We start from the raw sequence: 27,618 nt of genomic DNA on the forward strand, positions 1-27,618 counted from the left end.
CTAATTGGTTAAAATTACCCAACCTAGTAAACACTAAAGCTCGTGTAATTGGAGCTTCAATTTGATCAAATACTAAAATTTGAGAAGGAGAATTTGACCCACTACTCTCCTCTATGTCTTCCACAATGATGTGTTGTGTACTTGCCTTAGTCTTCTTAGTCTTAACTGAAATTTTGATAGGCTTGAAAAGTACAAACCTAAACCTGCCCTAGAAGGTTTGACTGCATACCTTTGTTGTTTCAACTTCTTTTAAATTTCGTGAAGGTCATGCATCTTTTCACTTGTAGTCTCAGGGTTAAGTTCTCCTAATCATGATGATGAAGTGAAGTCATACCCTGCCTTGGCTAATAAATTGTAAGCCTTAGGGTTGAACCCCTCATCTATTCTTTTACAAATGAAGAATTCTTGCTTTGTTTGATCTCTTGAGGATTTGACAAATTTTTGTGTCTCATCCCTAAAGATAAGTTGTAAGTTTGGATGGGGAATGGTCGCATCTTCTTTCAAAACCTAAAGATCCCCATTTTCTAATCTTCGAGGTTGTATTTCATTTTTGTCTTCTATGAAAGGTGGTTGACCCTCATTTCGTCGAGATCTTGGGATGTACCTAACAACTGGGGAAGTAGTGACACTTGTCAAGTCCAGTGTCAATTTTTTTTTAGGATTTCTCTTTTTCTTCAATTCGAGTCATCACTGGTTGTGAGATTTCCCCTGCTAATGTCGACTTACACTGCTTAATTTTTTCCTTAAGTTTAGCCTTTCTAGTGGAGGGAATGATTGCAAAAAGGACTTCTTGTATAACATCATTTTCTATGTAAAATTTAACATCAACAAAATAAGACTCGACTTCTATAAATTTCTTGATATCAACCTCTAATTTCTTTACCCTTCTTCTATAGAATTTGAAACACTAGTGTAGTGTCGAAGGAATTACCCCATTCTCATGAAGCCATGGCCGCCTAAGTAATACGTTGTCGGATGTTTTTGCATCGATTACATGAAAAAATGTGTTTGAACTCAACTCACCCGTAACAAGCTCCAAGCGAATCATACCAATAGCTCGTTGTCCCCCTTGATTAAAGCCTTAGATCACTAGGCGACTCTGAGTTAGTTCTTTCATAGCAATCCCGAGTCGTTTCATTGTTGTTTTAGGCATGATATTTACTATAGACCCTCATCAATTAAGATGTGAGTGATGTTTTGTTCCTGTATGTACCTAATAACAAATAATGGTTTATTATGTGGTTTTGACCCTAACTAAAGGTTTTCGTCAATAAAGGTGATGGTTGCACAACATTTGGCACAATTGTGGCTTTCATCCTCAAGTCTTTTTGCCCCCTTTATTTTGGTGGCATAGAGTGTTGGATTCTTAAGTACTTGAATCAACGCATTTCGCATCTCATTAGGAAGTTGTAGCATTTTGTGGCTACTAAACAGTAAGGTAGGTGTTGTAGGCTTGATACTACCCCCTCTTCTTCCTTAGTTTTCCTTGACTCAACACTAAGAATGTTTTCCTCATCTTCACTTAACCCCTTTTCTTTTGAAGTCTCATTGTAAAAGACCATATGAGTTGATACTATTACCCTTTTATCAAAGAACCCTAGGGGAGAGTATTCCTCTAAGGTGATAGGGGTGATAAGTTTTTGGACCAAAAGGTTGTCTATTTTTACAATCGCTTGTTTTTTGTCAGGATTCTTTTTTTCTTTCTTCTTCAGATGTTAACGAGTATTCCACTCATGTCGTCCCATTTTATGAAGGTTAGGGTATGAATGAGACACTTGCTTCTTGCGAGGTCTTCTTCGTGTCACAAATGTCCAACCTTCTTCATGATATGACATTGATTTATTATCAGAGCAAAGGCGCAGAAGGCTATCTTGATATGACACTTGTGTTCGCTTTGGTTTCAATGAATCGCATTGAATAGTATTGGAACATGCCCCCAATTTCTTAAGTGGAACATGTAATGGAACAGGATCAAATGACCCAAATGTGACCATAGCATGATTTGACTCTACTACTTCATCTAGATCCAAATGAATTCTTCCTTGCTTTACAAGTTTCATTATGAGATCTTTTAAAATGAAACATTTCTCTATAAGATGACTGATGACTCGATGGTAATGACAATAGTTTGGATTATTAACACGACCCTTTTTTTTTATGTTTGCACTCAGGTAGCTCAATAACCTTTTTATGGAGCAAGTCTTCCAACATGTTAGGCACATCAGAGTCAAGAAAATGATACTTCTTTTCCTCTAATTCCTTCAAGGTGAACCGACACCTCTCATTTTCTTGGGTTGGTCCAGCCTCTTTTACTACCTTCTTTTTATCTCTTATTGGGATTTTGACGAGAGCTGTATTTACCATCTTTGACTCCTCAATGGGTTTCTTCAAGGTCTTGTCACTCTTTATCCCATCATGTCTCTCTCTTTGCAGGTCAATGGTAAAGTCCTTCTTAAAACCATGGTTGGCTATGTTGAGCTCCATGTCATGTGCTTGAGTAGCTAATTCTTCAAAGATACAGGGTCGTATCCCTTAGAGAATGTATAGGAGACCCAATGCATTCCTTGTATGCATATCTCCATTGCTTAGTGTTAGTAAGCTCCATCATGCTTATAGTTTGTCGAGTTCTATAGAAACGATTGAGGAATTCACGTTCCATTTGGTCCCAATTATTGATAGCAAAGATAAAGAGCAAGAGGTATGAATGTAGTTTAGGAGCTCAAATAGAATTGCTTCTCTTGAAGTCATGGGATAAAACATGAAATTTAAAAACAAAAAACTAATAGAAAACAGACTTTAAGAGTGAAGATCCATTGAAATCACCATTTCTATCTATAATTCTCTTACAAGGCGTTAGATTAGTGTTTGTGACTCTAAGTCTAAGCCAAGGGTTTATACCAAAAAGTATATACTTAAGAGGAATGGGAACCATCTTAAAAAGGCTTAACTCACTGTAGTTGCTCTTGTTTAGGTCCTTGCAACTAGATGCTTTTGTTGGGTTTCATTTCAACTTAGTAGGTTTGTGCTCTACTCAAGGAAATCAATACTATGATCCCTTAGGCATTCTCCTAAGGTTTGTTAACTTGCAACCCTCACAACCATGACAACATACACTTGTTTTGCATGGTTACTCCTTTTGGTCAATATAACCACTACAAAAGGCTAGCTTTACTTGAGTCTTACACAAATCAAATCACTAGAGATTTGAACTGGGATATGGAAAAATCTTGGCTTTACTTACCCTTTGAAGTGTAAAACTAGCTAAGTATGATGAAAATTAAATGAAAAGCAAGAACTGTATAGGCATCCTTTACTCTTAGTTATACTGAGTTCCTTAGGTTGGATTGTGGGCAAACTTCATTCTTCTAGATTTAACTCATTGCTTTAATGTTCCAACATTTTTTTCAAAATAAAGGAATACAAACATTCTCATATCCTTGTTACTTAGCCTATGAATCCCATACTAGTCTGTCTAAGGAATTGAGTGATAAAGCACCCCTGAGAACCTACAACTAAGCTTCAAGTGGTGGAAATGGATTTCTCAAGTTTTTTGCTTTGCTAAAACCTCATACGGGATGCAAGTGGCATTAGATCTTTTTATTAATCTTCGTTTCCTTTATGCAATATATCATTCTTTTCCTCAATTTGCCCCAACTTCCCTTCCTTGGGAACTCTAGTATTTTAACACTAACGGATGTAGTAAGTAGTGTGTGAGAATGATTTAAGGAAAAATTCTCAATGGGAATACTTTTTTTTTTTTTTGTTTCTCCAAGTACCTTGAGATTCTCATTATATGTTAATATTGGACCATGATTTATGCAATAAGAGTTGGAAATGAGGTTAAGATATATATATATATATATATATATATATATATATATATATATATATATATATATATATATATATATATAATAATTTTGTAAGTCTTTTCTACTTAGATGTTCCTCTAATTGAACACTATGTTGGGTTGTTATGATATTACGACTAGCATGGTGACTGGTTCAACCACCTTGGCTTTCATAGATTGGCTTGGTCATTCATCTGCAGCTCGCTTTCTTCTCTACCTTGTGCTTGAGACTTAGTTCTCACCCTTTTCAAAGTTGCATGCTATGCTCTTGTGTATTCTTTAGGGTGCATACAATGGTAGTAAAAATTCTTCCATCTTGTCTAGTGAATATCCCTAAAGTGCGCCATCATTGTTCTTCAAGGTGCGCCAATTGGTGAAGATGACTAGAAGCATGCATAGGATGTTGGAGAAGATGGAGTGCAAAGGTGGTAGTTGGAGGAGTTCCAAGTGTGAAGAAGGATGCAAGGTTGGTTTTAATGAAGGTGAGATACTTAGTTGGAGGAAAGTGGTGCATAATTTAAGTGAGTTGGGGTGCATAAGTTAAGTGAGTTGGAGGTAGTGCATAATTTAAATGAGCTTGGAGATGTGAAACTTGAGTCATCTAAGTGATGAACAATTTACCTAACATATTTGAGAGGTGTGTGGCCTCAGTTTGACGCGCCTCTTAGATGTGTCAACTACTTTAGATAGCTCTTCTCCAATTCTTAAGTTTTCTGACTCTTTAAGCTTCATTCAAGTCCTCCTAAAAAATTCTAACACACTTTAAAATACCTTGAAGACCTACATAATTCTCACAAAAACATCAAATATAAAAGACTAAGGTATTAAAAACAAAAGTAAGTAGTGGATCAATTATAAGTTCCTCAACCATACTAAAATAAGCCTTTTAGAGCCATTAGAGTGTTGAGTTTGAGTTCTAATCACATATCTCTATCATTTGCTTTGAAAAGTTCAAATGAAATGAGACAATGCTATCAAACTTACAAGAACATTTCGAGGTAACAAAAAATCCAAATAATTAATCTAATTCTTTTTATCTATTCTTTTATTGTTATCAACAAATAGGATTTGAATAATCCACAAAAATAAAGAAAAATAGAGAAATATTATCTATTGTGACATTAAATTTAATATTTTTCATACTTTGCCCTCTCATTTCATTTTCCATTGCTCCATATTCTGTCCTTCTATAGAATTACAATATTGACTTTTTTCATTGTTGAATGAATTGTAATTATGTGTTCCACATTTTCCATGTCTACCATCAAGATTACTTTGACTTATTTCATTACCATAAAGTAAATTGATTTGAAGGAGTTGCTCCAATTTTCTTTCTTCTTTCATTTTAATATTATTCATGGACTTGTAAAGATCCTATGAGTTAATCAATGGTCATGGGATCATGATTTTTGGACTTCTGAATAATGATAACAACATAATAACTTCTTGGATTAAAAGATGAAAGGATCTTTTCAATCACTTGAATACCATTCAAACTTTCAATATTTCTTTTAATTGATCCAAAATTACTAATAGTCTTGAAAAAGTAATTGGAAATTGACTTAGATTTCTTCATATGTAAAACTTCAAAATTCTCCTCAAAAAGTATAAAGCTAAAACTTTTCTTAACCTTTTAACTTTTTTAAAGAGGTTTCCATTATCTCCAATGCATCCTTCATGGCCTCACATATTTCTTGAGTAAGGATTAAGTTTTATCATTTATTGTAAAAAATTATTGTCATTTATTGTCACAAGTTTTTGGATTAATTGTCGATCAATGGCTAAAAAAAGTTTTTAGCCATTGGTATTTTTTTTACGTGTCACAACATCAATAGTGCCCCTAAAATATAAAAATCCCTCTTGTATGGAAGCATCTTACTGGTGGGGCAACTTTGCCCTTGTTATAATATTTATGACTTAATATATAATATCTATTTGTGATATATCAATGATATTTCTCATTTGAGTGATTATTGAAAATATAAAAACTTAAATACAAAATAAACACAAAATATATATTACCAATTTTATCATACATATATTATATTTTCAATAAAATAATTTTATATGTTATTATTACTTTTTTGATGATTTCTTGGAATTTTTTAAATATTTTTTTGAGTCTTAATTAATTTCCTTCCTATTGAGATTTTTTTTTTATTACTGTCAATATTATCTTCCTTCTAAAAGAAAAAATCCAACCATTAATATTTCATTAATTCCTGAATTTTGATCCTTGATTTTAAGAACCAAGTAAAGCCTTCATTTTGTTTATTCAGTTCTTGAATTTTTTTTTCTTTAGTTGAGACTTCAAATGGAAAAATACCTATGCAACATCTTTGCCTTTTATTCATATATATATATATATGTGTGTGTGTGTGTGTGTGTGTGTGTGTGTAGAATCAAATTTCTTAAATTCTATGATGTGCCTATTAGACAAAGTCTATGGTCTTTCATAACTAAATATTCCTAAGTGTTTGATAGCATTTAACTTTCTAATATTACAACACAAGTTTTAAATTTGACTCCATTATTAATAAAATACATTAAATCTATTATGGCTAAACAATCACATTTAATTCCAATAGCCTATGCTATGGATAGATATATTATAATTACTATTATTGACATTTTTTTTAAAAGTAATTCCATTAAACTAGTAAATTGGATCAAAAAATTGACTTTTTTTTTATAGCAAATATATTAGGGACACTATAACATTATCCATGCTTATCATGAGTAGCTTGATAATGGAATAAGTGAAATTAACATCAAATGTGGACTTTATTTGTGGATTGCAATTTTATTGGTACATTTGTTGATCAATTATGAGATTATATAGGGATTAGATACTAATTCAAGCAAGAAGACAATAATGATTGGTTAATGAATTGATTGATATACTTCAAACTCTAGTACTCACTATGACTTTCATGTAGTTTTTCATGCATACTTTAGAGGGAATTAATTCTAACATAATTTAAGTTTGCCTAAATATTAATTGGTTAGTCTTTAGGGTTATAGACATGAAAATTCCTACATAAGTAGATTGGGAAAAGGTAGTAGTGCATAACAAAATTACATTAAAATATCACACCTTTAGAGAAGTGGGCCATTTAAGAGTGGAGGCATATCCTAGAATCTATAAGGTGCGCAAAATAAAACCATAGTTAGTAGTGATGAAATGCTGACATAGTTAATCAATATATTGGAGCTATATATAGAAATTCTTTAAAGACCAAATTGTCATGCCAATAATTAGGCATGATCTAACCAAGTTGCTTCTACAAAGGTTCTTCTTCGCTACACTCTGGTGCACAACAAAACTATCTTATATTTTCCATTCAACTTGTTTAGCTTACCTCAACAATTGATAAGGTTTTATGAACTTCTCTAAAATACTACTTTAAGGTTAAAGAAAATTTATTTTAGTAGATGAAACACAGATTTAGTGAGTGAAGACATTTATGCTACTCTCTACTATTTCCTATGGTACTTTTACTATAAAATATATTTGCGTGTCATAGGTACATACTCTTATTTTCATAGTAATCATATAAGTACAAATAGTTTATCGAGCATTATTTTGAGCAAACACCCATAAAGGTGGAACATATATTTCAATGGGTGAAGACACTTTCTCCTACTTTTTGCTATCTACCATTGTGCTTCAAAATATATCTACATATCATACATGTGTACTCCTATTTTTATAGTAGTCACATTAGTATAAATAGTTGATTGGGCATCATTTTCAGTTGACTTATGAGGGTTTAAACTTGCTCCACCTCTTTTAATTAAATAAGTTTAGATATTACAAATTATGTATATGGGAGAGAGATTGTGATCTATATCATATTAGTTAAGTAAAAAAATGTGTAGTTCACATTTTCTTTACTAGCTACATGGTAGCATTTTCTTTTATTGGTAAACTTTTTTTTTTTTCCTTTTTCTATTTTTTCCTGGTGGGACTCCAACCTATAATCATTTGGCTTTGCTAAGTGAGCAACTCTCCTAAAACATCCATAAGATTTAATTTCTTCTAAGACAATATTAAATTTAGAAGAATTAATTAATTAATGAATAATTCATTATTTGAATTAATGCTTGAAGTGGATAAGACTTTTTAACTTATTAATTTGTACTTCTTATGATGATATCTTACCAGGAAGGTGACAAAGATCTTTGAGGGAGATTTTGGAACTATCTTATAATAGGTATGGTTTAGCTTGCTTGTACTTTTTTTTTTCATAAATATTATGCAATTCATTATAATATGAATGTTCTTAGGAAAGTTGAAAGAAACAAATCTATACTCAAGAAACCTAAACCCTAAATATGAAGAGTTTCCAATTTTTATATCTCTTTAAAATCAAGGCTTTTGTAATTCAAAATGTAATTTGAAACTTTAAAAAATAACAAACTATTTGAATGCCCCTAATATCTATTTGAACTTCTACTAAGTACATTATCCAATTTCACAAGTTTCAAGCTATTTTCAATTGCCTTTTCAACACTTTTGCATATAATTACCATTTAAAAAAACTTTACCCTACCAAAAATACATCATTTCCTCAAATTTGATGACTTTTTACCTTCCTAAACTCAATCCTATGGTACCTCAAAGTTTTTTTAGTTGTTAAGACCTATAAAGATAAGTTCATCATAATTAATAAGAAATGGAAGAAAATTGTCAATTTATATCTCGTAGGATCTCCTTCCCCAATATATGCTTTGCAATACCCAAATCCTTCATGTCAATTGTCTTTGATAATTCCCTTTTTAGTTTCCAAATCATACCTGCAACTTGTCCTACAATCATCATATCATCAACTTATGATAAGAGAATGATGAATTTATCGTCAAGGAATCTCCGAACATATACACATGGATTTGCAACTATTCTCTTGTACTCTTGACTCATCATGAAAGAATCAAATTTATTGTACCATTTTTATGGTGCTTGTTTTAATCCACATAGGCTTTTCTTTAACTTATAAACCATGTTCTCCTGCCTTTTAACCTTGAAGCTTTCTGGTTGCTCCATAAAGATCTCTTCATCAAGATCACCATGCAAAAATGCAGTATTTATGTCGAGTTACTCCAATTGGAGATTCATACTTGCTGCTAATCCCAGTATAACTCAAATTGAACACATTTTCACAACAGATGAAAATATTTCATCAAAAATAATACCTTGCTTTTGACCGAATCCTTTTATCACTAATCGAGCCTTGTACTTTAACAACTTCTCATTGTCTTTCTTTGGTTTGAACACCTATTTGTTCTTGAGTGCTTTCCTCCCATTTGGTAGTTCTATAAACTTGTATGCATGGTTCTTCCACAAGGAATTCATCTTTTCTTGCATGAATTTTATCCAATAGTCTTTGTCTTTGTGAGATTGCACTTCCTAGAAGCTTTCAGGTTCTCCCTCATCAGTAATTAAAATATACTTAGAATTGGGATACCTTGTAGATGATTGAAGTTCTTTAGTAGTTTATCTTAATTGAGGTTCTTTTTCTGGTGGAAGGGTTTGCTCCTCTGGTTAGCACCTCTTGTATTATTGTCGTCTACATTTTTCTCATCCCCAATGGTTGGTTTTTCCATTTTTGTTCCTTGTTCTAATCCTTACATATTTGTTTCATTTGTAGTACCCTCTAATGAAGTCTGCCTTGGTGTTAAATTTGCAACACCTTCATATGTGAGTTTTGCACTACCCACGTTTTTCTCCATATCTTCAATGGTCTCGTGTTTTTGAAACACGATGTCCTTACTTCTGACTATCTTTTACTTTTCTAAATCCCATAGCTTGCATTTGAATTTCTCATCCCTATATCCAACGAAAATACAAGGAATTGTTTTATCATCAAGCTTTGATCTTTTCTCCCTGGGTACATGTAAAAATGCTTTGCATCCAAACACCTTCAAGTGAGAGTATGAAACATCATTTCCAGTCCAAACTCTCTCAGGAATATCAAAGTCCAAAGGAGCTGATGGTGATATATTAATTAGGTAAATAGCGGTGTTGATAGCTTCACCCAAAAATAACTTAGGAAGTTTAGCTATTTTCAAAATGCACTAGACTTTTTCCATAATAGTTCGATTCATCCGTTCAACAGCGCTGCTGTGCTGTGGCTGTTGAAGACTGATTCAAAGTGGCTGTTGGCATATTCCTATTCTTATGGTTGAGTTAGTCAAATAAGGAACTTGTTGCTAAAATCGAGTTAGTGGGTGTAGTGGGTCAAGTGTTAGTGGTGTAGTGGGGCAGATTGTGTCCTCTTTGTTTTTTTTTTATAAATAGACATGTTTGCTGTAGTGGAATGAAGACTGCAATAAAATATCCAGAAGCATTTTCTTTGGTCTGGTGAAGCTCTGCTTTTTAGAGTTAAAGAGCTCTATTTTTTTCTTGCTATTATTTTGTCTTGTTTTTGTCCAACAATTTTGGTATCAGAGTCGCCAGGTTCCTTCTGAACTGGGCGAAAAATGGCAACAACCAACGGCAGTATGGTGAGTGTGTCTCAACTAGCAATTCCCATTTTCAAAGGTGAGTGCTATGAGTTTTGGAGCATCAAAATGAAGACTTTATTCAAGTCTCAAGATCTGTGGGACTTGGTTGAAAATGGCTATCCTTATCCGGACGAAGAAGCTAGGTGGAAAGAAAATACGAAGAAGGACTCCAAGGCATTGTTCTTTATTCAACAGGCTGTACATGAATCAATCTTCTCAAAGATTGCATCAGCAACCACAGCAAAAGAGGCGTGGACAACCTTGAAAACTGCATTTCAGGGTTCCTCTAAAGTGATCACGGTGAAGCTCCAGTCCTTGCGCCGTGACTTTGAAACCTTGCACATGAAAAATGGAGAGTCAGTGCAAGATTTTTTGTCAAGAGTTGCTGCTATAGTTAATCAAATGAGGTCATATGGTGAAGATATTCTTGATCAAACTGTCGTAGCAAAGGTGTTAAGGAGTTTAACGCCTAAGTTTGATCATGTAGTTGCAGCCATTGAGGAGTCTAAGGATCTGTCAACCTATTCATTTGATGAGCTCATGGGATCCTTGCAATCTCATGAAGTGAGGCTGTCCAGAACAGAGGAGAAGAATGAAGAAAAGACATTTTACACGAAGGGGGAGACATCAGACCAAAAGAATGGAGGCAGAGAAGCTACTGGTAGAGGACGTGGTAGAGGAGGTGCTCATGGAAGAGGTGGTCGTGGCAGAGGCCGAGGTGATGCACAAGGTGACCAAAGGCAGTCTACTGAGAAGAGCAGAAACAAGAGTAATATCCAGTGCTACTACTGCAAGCGGTTTGGACATGGTCAAGCTGAATGTTGGAAGAAAGAAAGGCAAGAAAAACAAGCTAACTATGTCGAGCAAGAGGAAGACCAAGTCAAGTTGTTCATGGCCTATAATGAAGAGGTAGTATCTTCCAACAATATTTGGTTTTTGGATAGTGGATGTTCTAACCACATGACAGGGATAAAGTCACTCTTTAATGAGCTGGATGAATCACACAAGTTGAAGGTGAAACTTGGTGATGACAAATAAGTGCAAGTGGAAGGCAAGGGGACCGTGGCAGTGAACAATGGTCATGGTAATGTAAAGCTCCTTTACAATGTGTACTTTATTCCTAGTTTGACTCAAAACTTGTTAAGTGTGGGGCAACTTATGGTTAGTGGATACTCCATTTTGTTTGATGGTGCTACTTGTGTGATCAAAGATAAAAAGTCTGATCAAATAATAGTTGATGTTCGTATGGCCGCAAACAAGTTGTTTCCTCTTGAAGTGTCAAGTATAGAAAAGCATGCTCTTGTTGTTAAAGAGACTAGTGAGTCTAATCTGTGGCACTTAAGGTATGGTCATCTAAATGTCAAAGGGTTGAAGTTACTAAGTAAAAAGGAAATGGTGTTTGGACTACCTAAAATTGACTCGGTGAATGTGTGTGAGGGCTGTATTTATGGGAAACAAAGCAAGAAACCATTCCCTAAGGAAAGGTCTAGGAGGGCATCTAGTTGCCTTGAGATTATACATGCTGATCTATGTGGTCCTATGCAAACTGCTTCATTTGGTGGTAGTAGATATTTTTTGTTGTTTACAGATGATCATAGCAGGATGAGTTGGGTGTATTTTCTTCAATCAAAGGCAGAGACTTTTGAGACCTTCAAGAAGTTCAAAGCATTTGTAGAGAAGCAGAGTGGCAAGTGTATTAAGGTGCTGCGGACTGACAGAGGTGGAGAGTTCTTATCAAATGATTTTAAAGTGTTTTGTGAAGAGGAAGGCTTGCATAGAGAGCTGACTACTTCTTATTCACCAGAGCAAAACGGTGTGGCTGAGAGGAAGAATAGAACGGTGGTTGAGATGGCTAGAAGCATGATGAAGGCCAAGAACCTTTCAAACCATTTTTGGGCAGAAGGAGTTGCTACAGCTGTATACTTGCTGAATATTTCTCCAACCAAGGCAGTGTTGAATAGAACTCCATATGAAGCTTGGTATGGGAGGAAACCTTGGGTAAGCCATTTAAAGGTTTTTGGTAGTGTTGCCTATATGTTGATTGACTCACATAACCGTAGTAAGCTTGATGAAAAATCAATAAAGTGCATCTTTATTGGTTATTGCTCTCAATCAAAAGGATATAAGCTATATAACCCTGTTAGTGGTAAGATAATTGTTAGCAGGAATGTGGTGTTTGATGAAAAAGTTAGCTGGACTTGGCGTGTAAGTGAAGATGGTGCTCTTGTGGAGATTTCAAGTGAAAGTGAAATGGCACAGAGTGAAGATCAGCAGCCTTCTGTTCAGATTCCAGCAAGTCCAACTCCCTCTCATTCACCTAGTTCCCCAAATTTGAGTAGCAGCAGTTCTTCACAATCTTCAGAGGAAACCCCTCCAAGGAAATTCAGATCTTTAAGGGACATCTATGAGACTACACAAGTCTTGTTTGTAGCTGATCCAACAACCTTTGAAGAAGCAGTGGAGAAGGAAGAATGGTGTAGTGCTATGAAAGAAGAGATAGTTGCCATTGAGAAGAATGAGACTTGGGAACTGGTGGAGCTTCCTGAAGACAAGAATGTGATAGGTGTTAAATGGGTTTTCAGAACCAAGTACTTAGCAGATGGTAGTATACAAAAACACAAGGCATGGTTAGTGGCAAAGGGCTATGCACAACAACATGGAGTTGATTATGATGACACCTTCTCACTAGTTGCACGGTTTGAAACAGTAAGGACCTTATTAGCCTTAGCTGCTCATATGAATTGGTGTGTTTATCAGTTTGATGTCAAGTCTGCTTTTCTTAATGGAGAGCTAGTAGAGGAGGTGTATGTATCTCAGCCTGAAGGCTTCATAGTTCCTGGTAAAGAAGAGCACGTGTATAGACTAAAGAAGGCCCTTTATGGGTTGAAACAAGCCCCACGGGCATGGTACAGTAAGATAGATTCTTACTTTGTTGAGAATGGCTTTGAAAGGAGCAAGAGTGAGCCAAATCTTTACCTGAAAAGGCAAGGTAAAAATGATCTTCTTATTATTTGTCTTTATGTAGATGACATGATCTATATGGGTTCATCATCTTCTCTTATTAATGAGTTTAAAGCCTGTATGAAGAAGAAGTTTGAGATGTCAGACCTAGGGCTGTTGCATTTCTTTCTTGGTTTAGAGGTAAAACAAGTAGAGGATGGAGTCTTTGTTTCACAAAGAAAGTATGCTGTTGATTTGCTTAAGAAGTTCAATATGTTAAATTGCAAAGTAGCAGCTACTCCTATGAATTCAAATGAGAAGTTGCAGGCTGAAGATGGCATTGAAAGAGCTGATGCTAGGAGGTTTAGAAGTCTGGTTGAAGGCCTCATTTATCTGACACATACACGGCCAGATATAGCTTTTGCAGTTGGGGTGATCTCCAGATTTATGCATTGTCCTTCGAAGCAACATCTTGGAGCTGCAAAGAGATTGTTGCGATACATTGCTGGAACATATGATTTTGGGATATGGTATGGTCATGTTCAAGAGTTCAAATTGGTTGGCTACACTGATAGTGATTGGGCAGGGTGCTTAGAGGATATAAAAAGCACTTTAGGCTATATGTTTTCTCTTGGGTCAGGTGCAGTCTGTTGGAGTTCAAAGAAGCAAGCAGTGACAGCCTTGTCCTCTTCTGAAGCTGAGTATACAGCTGCAACCTCATCCGCATGCCAGGCAGTGTGGTTGAGGCGAATTCTTGCTGATATTAATCAAGAACATGAGGAGCCAACTGTGATTTACTGTGACAACAAAGCTGCCATAGCAATGACCAAGAATCCAGCCTACCATGGAAGGACAAAACATGTTGATATTCAGGTTCATTTCATAAGAGATCTTGTGGTTGAAGGTAAAGTTGTTTTGTAGTATTGTAACACCAATGAGTAGGTAGCGAATGTGCTGACAAAAGCTTTATCTAGAGACAAGCATGTCTACTTCAGAAGCAAGCTTGGAGTTTGCAACTTTGAATCAAGGGGGAGTGTTGAAGATTGATTCAAAGTGGCTGTTGGCATATTCCTATTCTTATGGTTGAGTTAGTCAAATAAGGAGCTTGTTGCTAAAATCGAGTTAGTGGGTGTAGTGGGTCAAGTGTTAGTGGTGTAGTGGGGCAGATTGTGTCCTCTTTGTTTTTTTATAAATAGACATGTTTGCTGTAGTGGAATGAAGACTGCAATAAAATATCCAGAAGCATTTTCTTTGGTCTGGTGAAGCTCTGCTTTTTAGAGTTAAAGAGCTCTATTTTTTTTCTTGCTATTGTTTTGTCTTGTTTTTGTCCAACAGTGGCATACCAAGAACCATCTCCTCATGCCTGATTCCATGCTTTGAGCAATATCTTTAAAGATGTACTATCCACCATTATCTATTCGAAGAAGCTTTAGTGGATTTCTCGTCTCTCTCTACCATGGCATGAAATTGTTGAAAATACTGGAATACCTGATTTTGTTTTGTACACTTCAGGTATACCCAAGTTTTCCATGAAGCGTCATCAATAAAACTAACAAAGTATTTTTTACCGCCCAACGAGTCTATTTCCATGGATTCACAAACATTAGAATACATTAATTCCAATTTCTCCAATTTTTGATTGGAATTCTTTTGGAATGAAACTCTGTGATGCTTTCCAAATATACAATAGTTATAGGGGTTTGATTGCCTTTGACCATAGGAATGAGGGACTATTTGGCCAAAAGTTGTAACCCTTTCTCACTCATAAGCACCAGCTGTTTGTGCCATAAATATGGAGAAGCATCATCTTCAACTACATTTAGTTGACTTTCACACACTTTCACGTGTGTTTTGTACAATAAGCAACATAATTTACCTCACACCACCACCAAAGATTCTTTGGTGAGTTTCCAATTGTTGTTACCAATAAAGTGGCTATATCCATCCTTGTCTAGCATACATATAGAAATTAGGTTCAAACGTAGACATAGAAAGTGTCACACATTTTTTAATGTTAATGTGTACCTCGTACTTGTTTGTGTGCAGATGTCACCAATCTCCACAATCTGAGAAACACTTGTGTTTCTCATTTTCACAACATCAAAGTCTCTCACTTTGTATATGGAAAAATATTCTATTTTTAATATAGTGGTATGATGCTGTTGAGCCACTATCCACTCGTCATCTTGATCTGCTACATGAAAACAATCTTCTTGGTTGTAGAGTGAGGTCACCTTGTTGTCACTGGTAGAGGTGGTAGTAGTGGTATTCCTATCGTCTACCCGCTTCTAGTTCTTGTCTATTCCCTGTTTTAGAAATTTACAGTTCCTTTTCATGTAGCCTATTTTACCACAATGATAACATTTTATCTTCTCTTTAGACTTTGATCTACCTCTTAATTTGTTTGCCCATAACGTCCTTTGCTTATACTTCTACCCCTGTTCTCCGTGACAAGGGCATGTGTGTCATTGCCCATCAAATCCTTCTTTTGAATTCCCTCATTGAATATGCTATTTCTAACCATACCCAATGTGACTTTTCCTTATAGGGCTAAATTTCCCATAGTACCGCCAAAGTATTCTAGCTGTCGGGTAATGAACTGAGTAGCAAGCATGCCTGGGTCTCATTATCAAGAGAAAGGCCTGCAATAGGTAATTGAGTGATCAAACCTTCAAAATAATTCAAATGTTCAACAAATGATCATCCCTTCTTTAGCTTTAAATTTATCAGCTTTTGCATTAATAAATTTTTTGTTTGTGCGTTTTTTGTCTCATACATGCTCTCCAAATTCTTCCAAAGAGTTTGGGGATCCGTTTCTTTGGCAACATGGTTGTAAAGACTAATATCCACCCATTGGAAAATAGAACCCAATGATTTCTTCTTTAATTTCTTTCTATCTGCGTCTGGCATTTCACTTGCCTTAGCATTATCTCCTTCAATATGATCATATAAATCCTTGCAATTGAGGAAATCCTCCATCATGGATTTCCAAAATGAGTAATTTGTAGTTGTAAATTTAATCATGGTACCCAAATAATTTTCGGCCATGATTCTACCTGAACTTGAACTTCCTAATCACACTCTAATACCAGTTGTTGGGAATGCGTGTGACCTATTAAACATTACAACAAGTAATATTTGAGTGGCTTTGCCAATCCACCATAATTGTCAATTAGTAATTAGGTGGCAATGCTAATCCATAGGAAATTAAATGAATAAGTTGGATGGCTATGTCCACCTTTAGAAATTTAAGTAAGCAGTTGGGTGGCTATGTCAACCTTCAAAAATTTAAATTAGTAAATGGGTGGCAGTGCCAATCCACAGAAAATAAAAGTGACAAAGAAAAAGGAACACCTAATTTACGTGCTAAAACCCTCATAATGAGGGAAACCTCCACTGGGCAACGATGAGAAAAGAATTCACTATGTGATAAAATTGGGACAAAATATTACTCAAGTTTTATCCTTACTTGAGTTTAACACACCCCAGGATATGCTCGTAATCCTCAAAATTTTATCACTTAGTGTTCTCTTTGTCTCACTTTTCTACACAACTCTCAATGGTTGGAATTTTTTGTCTCACCAAATGATCACTAGAAGCTTGTTATTTATATGCAATAAATGAAGGCCAAAGATTGCTTCCATTAGTTGAAATATAGGTAGGCTCTTATTGGAAGAAAAAATGCAAGATTTTATTAGTGTAAAAATGGGGATTTGGCAGTGGTAGCATGGAGCAAATAAAAACCAAAATAAAATTTGGTTTCTTAAGATGGCAAATTAAATGGCTACCTACTGTCTTCATAATAAGAATGGACCCTACCAATTATCTTCACTTTTAGTTGATTCTATAGACTCATTATCATTAGACTCGAAATCACTCTAAGTCATTTGCAATGTTTTCTTTTTCTTTTTAGGTATAGGGAAATCTAAATGAAAGTGCCCTTTACCTCTATAGTTAAAACACTCACCTTGAGATAATTTTATTAAGTACTTTTTATTTTTCTTAGAGAAAGATTTTTTTTTCTTTCTTTGAGCCATCTCATGTGTTTGTCTCATTTTGTATTCTCATGTACAATGATAGTGAATGCGAAACCAAAATCATCTTTAAATAATATTGAAATCTATTTATTATTACATCAGGTCATGTTTTTAAGGGATTTATCCTAATAGAAGGCAAGTAAATATGTCATCATGATTAAAGTCCAATATGAAGAAATATGTAAGGAAAGTTTAGAGGCTTCCATATTGATACCTCCATTAATATAAAGATAGTGATGACTTCCATATTGATACCAAACATATTAGAGGCTTCTAAGGAAAGTTTATTAGCATTTTGCATAGTAGGCTCACACATTGCTTATACTCAGGAGGGTTAGCCAATTTATATATGCACATGGAAGGAGATCTATGGATGATATATACTTGATTGTGAATGAAAAATTTAACCAATTATAAAGACTAACAAGAAATTAGATATGCACATATGTGTGTATACATATACACAAAATGTGGAGTTGTCAATAACAAGGATAATTTTGGATATGATACTTTTGTTGAGAGAGACTAAGTTGCTTAAAAGAGAATTTTAATTAGGTTTCCCTTAGTTGAGAAGCTCTTTCACCACAAAATATTCTCAAACAAAATGTCTTACATACTTCATGAGTGTTATATATATATATAAAACACTCATGAAGTATGTAAGACATTTTGTTTGAGAATATTTTGTGGTGAAATAGCTTCTCAACTAAAAAGTATGATGTTTTTGTGGTATTGAGTTTGTCTTACACATAATCTAATCTAGAATGGTTGAAATAAGCATATATATACTAATAATTTGTGACCTCATCTAGAATAAGTTAAAACTTGATTTGATTTGGTTTTCATTTTTTCACGTTAGAATCAACTTATTGGTGTCTTAGTAAAAAAGGCAAGAAATTTTAAATTTTTTTATGGTACTCTTAAAAAGTAAGATATGGATGTTTCAAATTCATTCTATATAGGTGGTCAAATTTATGTGATTATTCTACTTGGATTTTCACATTGTTTAGTCATCACATTTTTATCATTTATAGTATATAACTTGGTCTTCAATTTTAAACAAGTGCAAAATATGATTTTAGTAATGAACAAATCACATTAAGTCTTCTACATGACTTGAATGCTTACATTTAAGTAATCATTTATCATGCTTACCTTTATTTTCTTTCTCCACATATTTCTAACATTTTCCACGCCAAATAAATTTAGGAATGTTTACAGATTTAGGCACAACAAGGATACAGATAATATTTAGCTCCTTGTGCATTAGATTACATGCAATAAGAATAGGATGATTGTTTGTACCCTATGCTTTAACTATATGACATTATATCTTTCTTATATTTGTATTAGGGTTGGATGCTCAAGAATGTTTTGGTGATTCTCACTTTAAATCATGGCCAAGGTAACTTTTTGATGTACAATTCCTATCATTATGATATTATTATAGTACTATTTTTAATTAATTTTCTATGTTCTATAATACTTTTCCAATTTAGTGTAATAATCAAGGGGTAGATGTTTACTATTTTGGAATACTTTGGGATATATTATTAACTTGCTAATTAATTTGGATGGAATGTTAGTAAAAGGTAAGAATGCTTTTATTTTCTGTAAGGACCATACTGCTATTTGAAAATTTAAAATAAGTGAAAAATGAACTAAAAATATGCGAACAAGTGATTGTATGTGTTGCCAACAATTATTTTATCATTAATATAGACTTACACTATAATATATTACTAAGAGAAAATATAATAATGTAACAGCCTTGAATTTTGTTACTTCAACTGAAGCTTGAGATGAATGGGTACAATTGATTTCTTGAAGTTTGTTTAAACCATAACGTGATTTATTAATATTGATTAAGGTTGTTCAAGCATTTCTAATTGGTTATGGTGTAGATCATGTATTTTTCCCATAATCATATTTAAAAGTGTAGACTTTCTTTACTATATTAATATTATTATTTTTATTATTTGAAAAAATATGAGAAGAATAACTTCATTGATGCAGGAACATTACTTTGCCTATAATTGTTAAAATCAAGGATCAACAACATCAATGGAAGAAGTTAAAGTTACCTCGAAGGTAAAATAATGACATTATTTTCTATCAGTTTTGTCTTGAGGTTGACATACATTGTAACTTCCATTTTTGTGTCACATCATCTTTATTTTTTTTAATTGTTTGGTGTCACATGCATATGTGCCTCTAAGATATAAGACAAGGTTGAAAAATTATCTTAGAATAAATGATGTAGATGTGATGAGTATTCATGAACCTGCCCTATTTCCACCATGAAAATGAAGAAACATCTTACAACATAGAAAAAAAAAATGATATTGCAAGGAAAAAGAATGAGTTTAACATTTTCTTTAAGGATGGGTATTAGTCAAACTTTTCATCTAGAGTTGGTCTTCTTTTAAATTTAGGCTTAAAGAATGTAAAATGCTTGAAGAATAAGTAAATTTTAATGAATATTAGATAAATTAGTGGAGCTTAATGAAGATTTGACAGCAATTATTAAAAATCGGCTAAAAGACTAAAGTTGAGTGAGGATAAGGAAGACCAAAGTTATTTATAGAAAAGCAAGACCTAAAATTGTTTAATTCATCAATAAAATTTTAACTCAAAAACTAAAATGGATTATGACCATCCTTAAGAAAATCCACACAACAAAGTTGATCTCGTTGTGGATCATTTTTCATGGTCAATAATAAAAGCAAATGATGAAATGATTTTCAAATGCTTTTTGTTGTATACTAATTCTTCAATACATCAATACTAGATAGCCTCCTTAACATGAAAGAAATATATTTTCAGGTTTATATATTTTACAACAACATTCATTGAAAATGTCATTCTCCTTGACATGACCATACAAAATTTAATCATATTATATCTTGCAAGGCTATTTGTTGGTTTTTTTTTTTTTTTTTTTTTTTAACTTTTACCTTTTGTAATTGATCTATTGTTAGCATTTAGTTCTCATTTGAATGAATATTAATAATATTTCTAATTGTTTTTTTTTTTTTCATTTGTAGCATAAGATCAATTGTTTGTCTTAACATGCCTAGTTTCCCTGGTGGACTAGACCCTTGGGGCAAACCAAATTTTAGGAGAAAAAAAGAGGTAAGGTTTTGAATGTTTTGTTTTACATCAAAAGAGATAAAAAATAGAAACTTCTATATATATATATATATAGTTTCATTCAAGCTAACTTTATCTTTCTTTGTTTAACAGTTTTATTAAAAAATTATAATGGGATTGTAATTTGTAGAGAAACTTTACATCATCTTTTGTGGATGATGGACTTCTTGAGATTATAGGATTTAGAGATTCATGGCATGCGGAAAAGTTTCTTCCTTTGAATTGCCATGGGACTCGTATTGCACAGGTTAGTTCTATGCATGTATATTTTCCTCAATTAAACCAAGCTTAAAACATGTTTAAACATTGATCATATAATTTTTGTTACAACTATATGTTATGCTAAATATTGATAAGTATTTGAAGTTTTAGTTTTGATTTACAATAGTGGTAGTGATGATGAAACCAACATGTTAATAAAATCCATCTTCAAATGTCCAAGTATAGACTAACTTCTACTTTTTGTTGTTGTTCTTCTTGTTTACTTCTCAATTCAGGTGCACCAAATTCGCTTTGAGCTTTGCAAAGGGATAGCTAAGCATATTTACATGAGTTTTGATGGGACGAAATGGAAACAACATACCCCTATTGATGATGACAACTACATGATCGAAATCTCTTATTCATCTAAAACTAGAATGCTTGCAACTTCAACTTCAAAATGCAAACACAAAGCTAAAAGTCCTACATCTATTGAATATTCTCAATAGGGTTGAAATCTTCATTGAGGATTTCCTACTAAACCTTTATATGTGGATAACATGATAAAATCTTTATATGTATGTATATACAAGCAAAACGATTTGATGGAGGATATTGATGAAATCATATTTCACAAATTTATAAACTATAAACCTATTTAGGTTTCCTTCTATAAACTTCTTTGTTATGGTGTTGATTTAGATATTCGATTGTACAACCTTATGATGGATATTTTAGTGATTACATAAAAATCGAAGCAATTACCAAAATGAGAGAAACTCTGATAATCAAGGTGAAACTACTATTGTACAAATTTATAGAAAGGCCAACTTCATAACCATATGATTGACAAATTAAACTATAAGAAATCTTGAATATGGGAGAACTCTACATAACCAAGATGTTATTCACATAACCATTTGTCATTGACTTCGATTTCTTATATTCAATTTCATTTGTCACATAACCAAAGCAATTAGTAAGTTTGAAAATCCATTTCACATCATTGATTTTATATTCTTTTGTAATATCAATCACTTTTCATAAGCCATTTTAACAAGGTCTTACATAAAATTGTAGATTTGGTTACTAAGTTCAAGTTTTTATTATTGAATTTCATGCATTTAATTTGGTAGATTATCAATTGTGGAGATAAGGTCCTTCAAAGTATGACATGACATATTTATGAGTTTTTAGATTCACTTTACCGTCTTACTTTTACATTATGGTTTATTTTATCATTCAGGATTGCATGATTGTAATATATATAACTTGGGTGTATTAGGAGTTGCACAAAAGATTGAAGTTATGAATTCTTTGTATTTTGACGAGTGGCTTATAGCTAGTTCATGGACATAGGTCAATTCATTTAAGGTTATAGCACACTACTTCCTAATAAGAGAGATGACTTACCTTTATCATTAGATAGGTTTTCCATGTTGAGTGCACTAGTGTGTATGATTACACATTAGACAAGATCTATGGTGAATTGTGACATTGACTATCATGTGATCATGATTTCATCATGCTACTATGTCATATAGTGTCTAGACCATGACAGAATACTGTGCTAGTGTTAAGGTATTTATATTCCCTATGGATTAGGTCACTATTAATTAGTAGGTAGCAATAGGTATTCTTAAGACATGTACCATGATATCTCATAGATTTTATTTTAGATAGTGTGTCATCTTAGGTTATCTTAAAGACTTGTTAGCCCAAAATTCGGGACCATAGTAATTCCTTTAGTAGAGCTTGACTCATACTCTTTGTGAGATATATTATGTCAATTTGATCATATAATAGGAGGATTTGAGACTCAAGGATGGTAGACATAATCTTAAGAGTGTAATAGCTTTCACTATGTTAGATTATGGACCCTAGTTCAAACTTGAATAGATAAAGGTCACAAACTTGAGAAATTTATTAAATTGGATTTAATCAATTTTCATCTTAGTGTAATGTCATAGGTTATGAAAGTGTAATTGACTTTCTTTAGTGGAATATAGAGTCAACTTTAGAATTAGATTCTAAAAGAAAATATTTTCCTATGAGTCTTAGTGGGCCCCACTCAAGCTCATAGTCTTTATAAGCATAAAGTTTTAAAGTTTTATGGAAAATTGATCATTTATGTGCATAAGGACATTTTGATAGAAGTGAAAGATTTCTTAAGAATTATAATTAATTATTTTAAGTTTTTCTAGATTGAATTAATTAATTAATTAGAGTTCATTAAGGGATGGATTAAGACCTAAGCCCAAGTTGGGTCAAAGTCACTTGAGCTCACAAGAGAGTATATATAAACCCCTTGGGTTTTAAGGTTAAACTTTACCTTTCATACTAGTGGTCTTTTAAAAAATCTAACCCTCCTCTCTCTATCTCTCTCTCGCTCTCACTCATTCTCTCACTCAAACACTCCTTTGTACAATGACCGATACTAACTTGTTTTCTAGATTTTAAGGGTTTTTGTTTTTACTAACCGTAATTTTTGTTATAAGGGTATCTTGGTAAATTTGGATTTTTAAATCCCAAGAAATCTTACCAAGTATGTGATTGGATCCCTAAGGCTGAGGGAAATTATTTGAATTTTCTTTTTTATATTTGTTATGCCTAATATGTATATTTTTCCTATTATATATGTTTTGCAAAAAAAAAAAACAAACTTAATAATATGATGGAAATAAATTTTTGAGAAAATTGGAGTCCAAAAAGAAATTACTTATTAAATTTATGAATACTATATATTAAGGAAATAAATTTTGTTAAAATAAAATTTAAATCAAAAGCGCAAAATTTTCTTTTTAAAAATAATTCTCAAGGATTTTAAATATTTTTATTAAAGTTTTCCTTATTGGATAAAGTGTTGTTTGGATTTTTATTTTTTATTTTCAAATTTTAGAAATTTTCCTATTGCACTATTCCTCAATTAAAAAAAAATAAAATTGAAACTTTGTTTAAAATGCATAATTTATCTTTAAGAATATTAAGTTATAATCATTTTAATGAAATAAATTGGTATGAAAATTAGATTCAGAGGAAGTAATTTATCATTAAAGGACATTACTAAAATGATTTAAGGAAACTTAGTAATTTGATGAAAATAAATTTCTTTGAAAAAATTTCCAAGATAAAGATATTTTTCAAATTGGAATTATGTAATTGACAATTTTATGAAAATAGATTTTAGAATTTGAGAGCATATTTCTTATCAAATTAAATTTTCAATAAAATATTCTGATGAAAATTTTAAAAGTTCACATTGCCTTATTACAAAATGTTTCTAATTTATGAAATAAAAATTTTCAAAATTTTTTAGACATAGAAGATAATTTATTCATCATCGTAATTACAAAAGCCCTAAAGCTCTTAATCAATTCAAATGATCAAGTAAGAGTAGTTCATAGGCAAGCCTATAGCCTCCAATATTAAGCCCATCAAGGGTATGGACTTTCATCATCATCTTAAAGTCCATCTCAATTCTCGGTCATTGCGAATTTCAACAGTGGTTTGGGCAAAGGAATTAAGGAATGAGGATTTTCTTAAACATAAGACTAGATATTTTAATAGTAAGAGTGGTCAATCCTAAAATTGGAACTCTTCACATGATAATATTGATATTAAGGATCTTTGTTAATTTAGATATAAAATAGTTGAATCACCTAAAGTGGTCCTACTTGCATAGTCCGAGAGTTGAACTTAAAAAGTATGCTAATCTTGTCTTAAGAATTTTTCATGTCTATGTTAAAATCTTAGATTTAAGCAATGAAAACAATATCAAATTTTCAAAAATGATTTTTTAGGGTTAAAGCACTAACCTTTAGGTTTAGATGTTCCTAAACCTTAAATTCCAAGTATTGACCTTAAATTCCAAGTATTGAAGATGACCTTGAAGTTGTTGGCAATCTCACAAACCCACAAGCTTCTACCTAACGACTCAACCTTGTTTTTAGCACACTTTGAGTGGAGAGGAAAGGAGGGTGGAGGTTATGACTCTCTTTCTCTCTGGATGGTGGAAGACAAAAGGTTATGGAAACCTAACCTCTATGGGGTATTTATAAAGTTTCGAACTAGGCTTAGGTGACTTGAGCACACATGGGCTTAGGTCACTTAATTTAGCCTAAATTGGGTCCTAATTAATTAACCAACCCAATAAGGCCTACTAACTAATTAATTAGAGCCTAATCCAAAGACCTTGTTCATTTACTCCTATGCAACCATGCGTAATTACCAAAACGCCTTTATTCACAAAAGTGAACCTAGAGTCAATCCAACTCTCATAACCCATGCCAACAAGGTATATGAGCTCAGAGTGGGTACCATTGGGACCTATAGGAGTATTGGCTCCCTTATAATTCAATTCTAAAGTTGATTCAACATCCCACTATAAAGAATCAACTAAACTCTAGTATCCTATGTAATTAACAACAAGACTATGTACTCAGGTTCGTGACCTACTATCCATTGTGTTTAATCTCCCCATGAACTAGTGTCCATAGTTTAACAAGGTGAAAGCTATCAGCCTTTCAAGACCACTTTACTATTCTTGAGTTATAGATCCTCATATTGTGTGTTCAATTGACATATCTTAGCTCTTAAAGAGCTTATGTCAAGTTCCACTTAAGGAACTACTATGACCATAGTTTCCGTGAAAACACCTCCTTTTGATCACCCAAGGGGACACATTGTCTCAATCCTATGAGATATCATGGCGCCTCCATTGAGAATACCTATTGCTACCGGTTTCCAACAACAGTGGCCCAATCCATAAGGAATATATGATTAGCTTACGATCTCATTTGTAGGTCAAAACCACTGCTAACTTTAACACAAGTTTAATATTCTCTCAAGATTGAGAGATGACACAATGAGGCAACTTAGTGAGGTCAAGACTACTTGATAGCCTTAAGTCATGACTTACCATAGATCCAATCCAATGTGTAACCATACACACTAGTGCACTCACCATGGGAAATCCATTCCAATAGCCAAGACCAATCATCCCTCCAATTAGGAGGTGGTGCACTATAGCCTCTAATGGATTTCCTAGACTTATGAACCAGTTGTGAAAAAGTCATCCATTTGCAAGGAACCTATAACTTGGATCTTCCATGCAACTCCTACTACACCTAAATCACGTACAATGCAAAAGATGTAGGCAATAATGCTCATAAAGTACAATACATGGAATAAGGATAGATAAAAGTGAAACTAGAATATTAATAAATAAATAATGAATTCCAAATTTTGTTACATCATGTCATGCTTTTAAGGGCTCTATCCTAATAGTTTAAGGCAAAGAGGTTAATTTGAGATGCTCTCTACCTACTAAATATTTTAAAATGACTTTTCAAAAGAAACAAGGACTACTCAAGCAATTAATCCTGCTCAAGTGGTTTTGAGTTCGCTCAACCGGTTTGAAGTCTGCTTAAGCAGTCATGAGCATCTTATCAAGTTTAGAAATGGATTTTGGATGAATTTCACTCAAACTCTAATTTGGAAACTTAAGATATTGAAATTGTTTAGGCTTTTGCTTATAAATACCTCCCTGATAACCCATTAAAGGTTAGAGATTTTGCTTTAGTTGATTTAGAGATCCTAGAGAGAAACCCTAACATGCCATTTCATTCTTGATATCTCATTCAAAGATTTGATCTTTGATTATTAGGTTGAAGATTATCATCCCTTCGAAGTGGCTGAAGGATCTACTAAGGAGCAATAGGAAGTTACTGCATCGTAGACGTGAATTGGGTTGTAGGTTCTATAAAGTAAGTCTTTAGGGTAAAGTGGTCAAGTAAATATGTGTAACTTGATTTCAAATAGTGGATTTAGATTAGTAGGTCTTAAACCTCATGATTTTTTATGTCCATTGTTTGTTGGGGTTTTCCATGTAAAAATCTTGTCTCATTGAATATCTTTATATTCCTTACTTATATTCTGATTGATTATATTGAATTCCTTTGATTGATTTGTTAGGTTGTTATTGAGATTAGAGTGGTCATTTTGGTAACTATTATCATCCCTAACATCTCCTGGCATATATTTTGAACATTAATAATTATATTATTTTATCTTTAACTAATCACATGACATTTCTAAAAGGTAAAAATCAGTTTTTTTATATATCTAAAGATTTTAGGTAGAACTCATTTAGTTATTTGGGATACCCCTAATATCTATTAGGTTAAAAGAATTTGGTATAACATATAAATATTTATTTAAATTTTTTAATCACCCCATTTACCTTATCTGGGTATTCCCTATTAAACTTTTGGTAGTTTTTCAATACCATTTTTTAAAAAATAATTAAAAAGGAAAATTATCTAATAAATTAACTAACTTGAAGTATTTTAATAAACTAATATGCAATACATTAACTAATAAAACTAATTAACTTGAGGAACTACACACTATCAATCAATATATTTTTAAAGAATTAATTAATAAAGAAAACTTGGCAAACTTGCATCAAATAAATTAACAAACATGAAATATTGAATAAACTAACATGTAATAGGTTAACTGAAAAAAAATTAAATAATTTGAAAGATTACAAACTATAAATGAAGGTATCAAAAACTAACCTCATTACTTATCGATCATGAAATATCTACTATTTTCTAAAACCTAAATATCATAAAACAAAAATAATCAAATTTAACAAATGAAAATTTTCAAGGCACATGAACTAAATTACAACAATCAAGAAATACTTAATTATTTTCTAAAATCTAAGAAATTTTTCAAGGCACATGAACTAAATTACAATAATCAAGAAATACTTCATTATTTTCTATAATCTAAATATCATAAAATAGCAAATTCAAAGGCACTTAAACATAAGAAGCTAGAACACAGGCTTATACTAAAACTACAAAACTAAAACATGGGATTTTTGAAAGTATAAAATTAACATAACAAACTACTAAATTC

The 27,618-nt window shown here is 32.8% G+C and overlaps 1 protein-coding gene across 1 annotated transcript; it reads left to right on the forward strand.

The window, feature by feature from the left end:
* The first annotated feature begins 4,191 nt into the window (after window positions 1-4,191).
* LOC117910952 (diacylglycerol kinase 6-like) lies at window positions 4,192-21,197 on the forward strand. The gene is made up of 6 exons (XM_034825128.1): window positions 4,192-4,332; window positions 18,688-18,739; window positions 19,351-19,425; window positions 20,382-20,469; window positions 20,618-20,734; window positions 20,985-21,197. Exons 1-6 carry the CDS (start codon window positions 4,230-4,232, stop codon window positions 21,195-21,197), a joined length of 648 nt encoding a protein of 215 aa, XP_034681019.1. The 5' UTR covers window positions 4,192-4,229.
* Window positions 21,198-27,618: the final 6,421 nt, after the last annotated feature.

This window comes from Vitis riparia, chromosome 3 (assembly GCF_004353265.1).
Source record: "Vitis riparia cultivar Riparia Gloire de Montpellier isolate 1030 chromosome 3, EGFV_Vit.rip_1.0, whole genome shotgun sequence".
Taxonomy (NCBI): domain Eukaryota; kingdom Viridiplantae; phylum Streptophyta; class Magnoliopsida; order Vitales; family Vitaceae; genus Vitis; species Vitis riparia.